This window comes from Sceloporus occidentalis, unplaced genomic scaffold, assembly GCF_023333645.1.
Source record: "Sceloporus occidentalis isolate IW3139 unplaced genomic scaffold, rSceOcc1.0.p SCAF_7, whole genome shotgun sequence".
Lineage (NCBI taxonomy): Eukaryota > Metazoa > Chordata > Lepidosauria > Squamata > Phrynosomatidae > Sceloporus > Sceloporus occidentalis.
The window spans coordinates 94539897-94548102 of NW_028316987.1; the positions used below are offsets into that span (position 1 = coordinate 94539897).

The window sequence follows — 8206 nt, forward strand, 5'->3', positions numbered from 1 at the left end:
AGCCTTGAAAATCATAGCATTGGATGAGACCTCAGAGGTCATCTGTCCCAACCCCCCAAATCGACGCAGGACCTGCAAGGCGGGATACAGCGAACCCATTCCTGACAGATGCCAGGAGAGAGTTTTTTCTAAAGTGGAGCCAAAATCTGCACTCTTGGCACTTTTTAGCCATTGTTGAAATCCACAACTGAAGCTATACTGCAGAAATAAAGCCCTTTGACTTCACTGTAACTGCCATGATTCATTGCTATGGAATGCTGGGCTTTTTAGTTTGGTGGGGCACCAGAGCTTTCCCATAAATAACTCACAGAACTACAAATCCTAGTATTTCATCCTATGGAGTCTAGGCAGTTAAACTGATGTCAAATTGCTTTATTTCTGCTAATGAAAAGACAGAAAGGAGGGAGTTGGAAAGTCACTGAGAGGCAGCCACTGAGAAGTCCCTGTTTCTTGTGTCCACCAACCATACTTGCAAAAGTAATAGGACTGAAAGAAAGGTGTCTCCTGCAAATCCCAGGATCGGGGCAGGTTCAGCAGGGGAGATATAGTCCCCCAGATAGCCTGGACCTGAGCCAAATAGGACTTTAGAAGTCATCCCCAGCACTTGCATTGTGTCTGGAAACACAGCAGCAATCTTCCTCTTTCACTCTCTTTTCTTTTTTCATTTTCTGAAAAATCCCAAATTTTACCCCCAACATGTTTCAGCTTTATAAACATGCCAGGGATTTGATTTGCAGCCAAAGGAGGTTTCAGTTACAGAAGCTTAAAATCTGCAAACGTTTAAATTGCACGGACGGTTTAAGCCCACCCCGGGGTGCATTGCATTTCCAGCATTATAAAGCTCTTATTTCTCATCTTGGCGTTGGCTTTGGAGTAGGAACACTGTCAGGGCAAGGCATGGAGGAAAGATTTACACCATTAAGCAAGCATCACTGTTTCGGATGGCAAAACTGGCCAGATGTTTTAAGGTACTGGAGCCCTCCTCTCTTGCTGTGCCTTGGGATGGTCCTTTCAATGCAACAGTTTTGCACTTCAGCTCCCAGAATCCATAACCCAGCAAGAGGACTTTAAAAACCAAGCTGAAGCTGCCCAAGTTGATCTAAAAGGATAGTTGTTTTCTTTCCTTTGTAAAGGGCTATGTAAAGCCTATGGCACTATGCAAATAAACATAATAATAATAATAATAATAATAATAATAATAATAATAATAATGTTGGAAGGGACCCTAATAGTCATCTATTCAGGAATACACACTCCAAATATGCATTTCTGAGTATGTGTGAACAGCAAAACAGAGTGAGAAAAGGAGCTACCTTTCACCAAGTTAAAAAAGTATAGATTTATGAAGCTGACCATAAGAATTCATATGAAGTGGAGGCTATTAAAAATAATCCCTGGATGCATTTATGGACGAGGCTTTCAGGATGTTTTTATTGAACGGCTTTGTTGTTCATTCCCACTTGGGCCTCTTGTTAGTTTTGAATAACTAGCTTGCAAAAATAGGTTGAACTGCTCCTTTGTGTGCATGTGCATGCATATAGCATTGGGACTTATCTGTATTCTTTCCATGATAGTTCTTCCTCTGGTACAAAATATCCTATTAAAGAAGTCATGCTCGGCATGCATCAACTTCAGCTGCATCTACAGAATGGGGAATGAATGCAGTTTGACGCCACTTCAACTGCCATGGCTCCATCCAATGGAATTCTGGGATGTGTAGTTTAACGAGATATTTTGCCTTCTCTCAGAGAGAGCTCTGGTGCCACAAAAAACTACAAATCCCAAGATTCCATAGGATGGAGCCATGACAATCAAAGTGGTATCAAACAGCATTTGTACTGCAGTGTAGTTTTGTTGCTGTTATGTGCCTTCAAGTTGTTTCTGACTTATATTGACCCTAAGATGAACCTATCATGGAGTTTTCCAGTGTCACCCTCTGAGGCTGAGAGAGTGTGACTTACCCAAGCACACCCAGTGGGTTTAAATGGCTGAGCAGGGAATCATAGAATCACAGAGTTGGAAGAGACCGCAAGGGCCATCCAGTCCAACTCCATTCTGCCATGCAGGAACTCTCAGTCAAAGCATCTCCATTGACAGATGGCCATCCAGCCTCTGTTTAAAGACCTCTAAGGAAGGAGACTCCACTACACTCCAAGGAAGGAGTGTGTTCCACTGTCGGACAGCCCTTACTGTCAGGACGTTCCTCCTAATGTTGAGGTGGAACCTCTTTTCCTGGAGCTTGCATCCATTGTTCTGGGTCCTGTTCTCTGGAGCAGCAGAAAACAAGTTTGCTCCCTCCTCAATATGACATCCCTTCAGATATTTAAAGAGGGCTCTCATATCACCTCTTAACCTTCTCTTCTCCAGGCTAAACATCCCCAGCTCCCTCAGTCGTTCCTCATAGGGCATGGTTTCCAGACCTTTCACCATTTTAGTCGCCCTCCTTTCGACACGCTCCAGTTTCTCACATCCTTTTTAAATTGTGGTGCCCAGAACTGGACACAATATTCCAGATGGGGCCTGACCAGAGCAGAATACAGTGACACTATTACTTCTCTTGATCTAGACACTATACTTTTATTGATGCAGCCTAGAATCACATTGGCCTTTTTAGCTGCCGCATCACACTGTTGACTCATGTTCAACTTGTGGTCTACTTGGACTCCAAGATCCCTTTCACATGCAGTTTCATTCAGCCAGGTGTCTCGCATCCTATATCTGTGCATTTCATTTTTTTGTCCTAAGTGCAGTACCTTACATTTCTCTGTGTTGAATTTAATTTTGTTAGCTTTGGCCCAGCTTTCCAGTCTATTCAGGTCATTTTGAATTTTGATCCTGTCCTCTGGAGTATTAGCTATTCCCCCTAATTTGTTATCATCTGCCAATTTGATGAGTATTCCCCCTATTCTGTCATCCAAGTCACTGATAAAGACGTTGAATAACACTGGGCCCCGGGCAGAGCCCCACTGGACACCCCACTGGTCACTTCTCTCCAGGATGAGAAGAAGCCATTGCTGAGCACCCTTTGGCTTCGGCCAGTCAACCCTGGTCTCCAGACTCATAATCCAATACTCAAACCACTACACCAAGCTGGCTTCACCATGCAGTGTGGTAGCAACTGAGATATATCCGCATTCAGGTGTAACCTTGCATTTGCACCTTATACCTTAACCTCCTTAACAGTCATTCCAAGTCTTTGGTATTTATTTATTTCTAACCATCCAGCCACTGAGTCAGTGGTTCTAATGAGGACTCAACTTGGATTTTGCCTTGAGAGTCTAACTTATGGGGTGTTCAACCCAAGGGTTCAATTCTCCTCTCCTCTCTCACCACTTTAGTCATCACCCTCTGTTGCATCTTCAAATGCCGCATCCCAAGGACCAAGAAGGAGATCGAAGCGCGATACGCCAAGCGCAGGGCTGCCAAGAGATACGCGGACAAGTTGGAATCAGTGCCACCACTCAATGAGCTGACAGAGATCCCAGGAGGTACTTCATCTTATCTTTTCTTCTTGGGTGGAAGGGGCAGAGGTGGAGGGGCATGGCATGGCTCCAATGACCCTTGCCAAGGGGCATGATCCCCAAATACCTTCCCAAACTGACTCCCTACAGTTGCATGAGCCTTGGTCCCGTTGTTGTTGTTGTTGTTGTTGTTGTTGTGTGCCTTAAAGAACAGAACAAAAAACTGGAAAGCATGTATTCACAGTGGAGGAGATAAAGGGAACGAAGTCCCACATGCTATTGATGGTCCACAAACTTTATTATCTTAAAAAGCCTTATGCGTTTTGGCCTTGTCACACATTGGCCTTCTTAACAAATGTACTTTTATTCCTTCTCTTCTGCTGACCTCCAACATTTTAAAGGGATGCAGGTGAATGCCAGAATCCCATTTCTGCCAAAAGACAGGTGTTTGGGGAGCAGGGCTACCCTTCACACACCCCTAGTGACACCCTTGCATGCTGCTAGGCCTGAAAGAATCTGCTTGATTTCTCCTCTTTATTTTCTGCCTCAACTTTGCTTCCCTTCTCTTCTTTGCTCATGTCCTCTCCTGATTCTCTGACCCTTCCAGGCTCCACGGAAAGCCTGCCAACTCTTTCTGGCCAAGTCGAATCCCGTCCGCTCAGCTCCTTGCCGGTGGTGAAAGAGGAAGATGAAGTGCCCCTGCATGGCCACTAGGGGGCACACTCTGCTTACTTTCCTTTGGCTCTTTGCTGCCTTTCAGAGAGAGAGATTTCGCACAGGGGACCACTTCCAAGATGCTGATGGGATCTTTTCTCACTTTCCGTCTTTATTTTCCACCTGTCATTTCCTTGTCTAATCCTGGCTATTTCCTCTAGGTGGTTCTTCATGCTCTCAAGGAAGAGTCCACCACACTGACTGTGAGAAAACACAGACACTGCTGTTAGAGGCATAGTTGCAGCTTGTTGTTGTTGTGCACCTTCAAGTTGTTTCTGACTTATGGAGACCCTAAGATGGACCTGTTGTGGGGTTTTCTAGAGCTGAGGGGGTATGACTCACTCAAGATCACCCACTAGGTTTCCATGGCTGAGCGAGGAATCAAACCCCAAACTCTAGAGTCATAGTCCTACACTCAAACCAGTACACCATCTTTGGCTCTACATACCCTCTGACATTTTACAGATGAAAACCAGTGCAGCCAAGCACCATCAGAGTGTGGTCAAAATTGCAGCACTTCTTCATGAAGGAGAACACACAAGCTAGGAGAGGCTGCAGCAGTTTGCTTTTGCCTGAGCCTCCTGGGAAGAGTGAGATTCTGCCCCTTCCTGTCCTATCCACCACCCCAGAGTTACTTGAATCTCAACTACTTTTTCACTTTGAATCCACTTTGTAGCAATTGAAGTAAGCTGAGGACAAAGCGGGGAAAGTGGGAGGAGAAGAGAGAAACCAGGACATTTTAGAACCAATTGAAAACATGGGACAGAAAAGTAGTAGCTGGGACTGTTCCTGCTAAATTGGAACAAAAAGGATGTTGAGAAGCTGGAGCGTGTCCAGAGGAGGAAGACCAAAATGGTAAAGGGTCTGGAAACCATGAAGCCCTCTGAGGATAGACTGAGGGAGCTGGGGATGTTTAGCCTGGAAAAGAGAAGGTTAAGCCTGGTTTAAATATTTGAAGGGGTGTCATATTGAGCAGGGAGCATGCTTGTTTTCTGCTGCTCCAGAGAATAGGACCTGGAAAAATGGATTCAAACTACAGGAAAAGACATTACACCTAAACATTAGGAGGAACATCCTGATAGTAAGATCTGTTTGACAGTGGAAGACGCTGCCTTGGAGGGTGATGGAGTCTCCTTCTTTGGAGGCCTTTAAGCAGAGGCTGGATAGCCATCTGTCAGGGATGCTTTGATTGTGAGTTCCTGCATGGCAGAAGGGGGTTGGACTGGATGGTCCTTGGGGTCTCTTCTAGCTCTATGATTCTAATTAAAGAGTATGTACTTGGAGGGACAGTGCCCTTCGGCCTTTAGCCAATATGCTCAATCTGCCACCGCTTGCCCTGGCTGCAGGTTCTGCTTTTTGACATGCAAGATATTTGACATTCAGGAGGTTTACTTGCACTTCTTATGGCCATGTCCCTAGGCACTAAGCTATTGCCCCAGTTATTGTCACATTTCCCAGTGCCATTTCCCATCTTGTGACAAGCTTAGACACATTTCTGTCCCTTTTCCCCCCAGTTGCAGCTCCTGAATGCAAGAGAGCAAGGCAGAGCAGGGACTCATGCAGAGAGGCAGTGAACCTCTCCTTCCACTCAACCTTAGCACTCTTATAGTGCTATGATTCCACTTTAACTTCCATGCTTCCATCCTATCGAATCTTTGGATTTGCTATTTGAATCCTATTGGAAAGCACACAAGATTTAGCCTTGACCATGATTAAAATAAAGAAATGTGTGTTTTGTAATGTGCAGCACTTGGGGTTCATTCTCATTGCATGGTTATAGTGCAATGATTCCACTTTAATTGCCCTGGTTCTATCCTATGCAACCTTGGGATGTGCAGTTTAAGAAACATCTTCCAGAGAGCTCCAGTGTCCCCCCAAATTACAAATCCTGAGATCCCACGGGAAATTGTGGTGGCAGTTAAAGCAGAATCCCAGCACTGTCATTGCTCTGCTCTGGTGCTGCAACAAACTACAGTTCCCAGGATTCCATAGCATTGAGCCATGGAAGTTAAAGTGGTGTCATAGTGGATTATTTCTGGAATGCGGATACAGCCATCCACATTCCCACTTACAAATACATTGCTTTGTGAACCGAATCAATGGATTGGTTCAGCAGCAGAGCGTGGTTCATGCTACATTTGCATTTTCTTGCTACAAAATAAAATAGCCCACTTGTGGTCCACATTCACAAATGAATCAATTCAGAATGGACCCGCTCCAGGTGGGCAAAGGGCAAATTTAAATTGATTTCGATCCGCATCTGGTTCACACTTGCGCGGAATTGATTTATCCATAAAGACATGGGGAAAAATCAGCGTCAAAAAGATGTGGGTTAAATGGGTCTAGCGCATGGCCCCCAAAGTGATTCGGTTCAAGTACAAACAAGGATCATTTAAACTGGTTCAAACCAGTTTGCAATCCAGTTTAAAAAGTAGTGGGTATGAAGCGATGGAGTGGTTTCTGAGAAGGGCAACAAGGATGATAAAAGCTATGAAGAGCAAAACCTATGAGGAACAGTTGAGGGAGTTGAGCATGTTCAGCTTGGAGGAGAGAAGACTGAGGGGGGATGTGATGCCCCTCTTTAAATATTTAAAGGACTGTTCAAGAGAGGAGGGGCAGATTTGTTCTCTGCTGCCCCAAAGGACAGGATCAGGTCTAATGGTTTCAAGTTACAGGAGGATAGATTTGGATTGAACATTAGAAGGGACATTTTGACAGTGAAAGTGGTTTGACAATGGCACCAGTTGCCTAGAAATGTGGGTTGGTGGGGATCCCCTTCTCTGGACATTTTTTAAAAGAGGCTGGACAGCTATTATTATTATTATTATGGAGCCCTGGTGGCGCAGTGGTTAAATGCCTGCACTGCAGCCATTCACTCAAAACCACAAGGTTGCGAGTTCAAGACCAGCAAAAGGGCCCAAGCTCGACTCAGGCTTTCATCCTTCAGAGGAGGGAGCTAAAATGAGTACCCAGACTGTTGGGGGCAAATTAGCTTACTTGCTGTTCACCGCTATGATCTTTGGAATAGCAGTATATAAATAAAACAAATTATTATTAATTATTATTATTATCATTATTGTTATTATTATATCTCACCTTTATTCGAATATAAGGGCTCAAGGCAGCTAACAACAAATCCAAAACTATTCAGTTTTCAGCTCTTCTATGATGTTATGCATCCTCCCATGAAAGGGAAAAAGAGTCAAGGATTTATATCCTTAGTACAGAAGCCTGAAACTATGGGAATAATGTAAAGCTGCACTGATCTCCAATGATTTGCCGCACTCCATGTTTGGTCTTTTAAAAACTCTGGATGTTTGTTTGTTGTTGCTGCTGTTTAAGAAAAAAGAGCGATGGGAAGTTCTCAATGTACCCATTTAGCCTTGGAAAGCGCACCAAATCATTCAGACTGCCAAAATCCAGACAGAAATTCAGGAGAGGAGAATTTTGTGAGATATTTCTCACGATAACGGATAGTTATTATTGCAAGAAACACCAAGGTTGGCTTAAATAATGCCACAGTACCTGTATGGACAGCGTTTGAAACACACCCGGTACATGACTCTGAGCATTTTCGTCATTCAGCACAACAGCCTTCCTGTCTGTTGGTATCCAGCAAATGTGCCAGACTACAACTCCCATCATTTCCAACATTCATGGTGGGTCATGGTGGCTGGGAATGATAGGAGTTATAGTCTAACCCAAGAGGATGGCACTAGGCTCAGTAAAGCTGAGCAAATGGTTTGAATCCTGGTGTGAATATTGTACATACAAAACACAAATATTACTGTCAGTGAATTAAAAACAATATATGGAGTAAAAGAGAGTCTTTGGCTCTGGCATGTGAACAGGGTCCATTTCAACGGCATTTCCTATTTTTAAAACTCTTTTGAGGCAGCATTCAAATAATACGTTAAAACCTTGGAAGAGAGACATTCCCGAGGTTTGAATGGTTGTTGTGTGCCTTCAGGTCGTTTCTGACCTATTGTGACCCCAAGGCAAACCTATCATGGGGTTTCTCGGCAAGGCTT

General features: G+C 44.2%; 1 protein-coding gene across 1 annotated transcript in view; it reads left to right on the forward strand.

Moving 5' to 3' along the window:
- LOC149310137 (transmembrane inner ear expressed protein-like) overlaps positions 1–4175 on the forward strand; it is an 18846-nt gene extending 14671 nt beyond the window's left edge. Inside the window, exons 3-4 of the mRNA XM_089531481.1 lie at positions 3339–3488; positions 4069–4175. Of these exons, the coding sequence (XP_089387607.1) occupies positions 3339–3488; positions 4069–4175 (257 nt within the window). The remainder of the gene's footprint in view (positions 1–3338; positions 3489–4068) is intronic.
- Positions 4176–8206: the final 4031 nt, after the last annotated feature.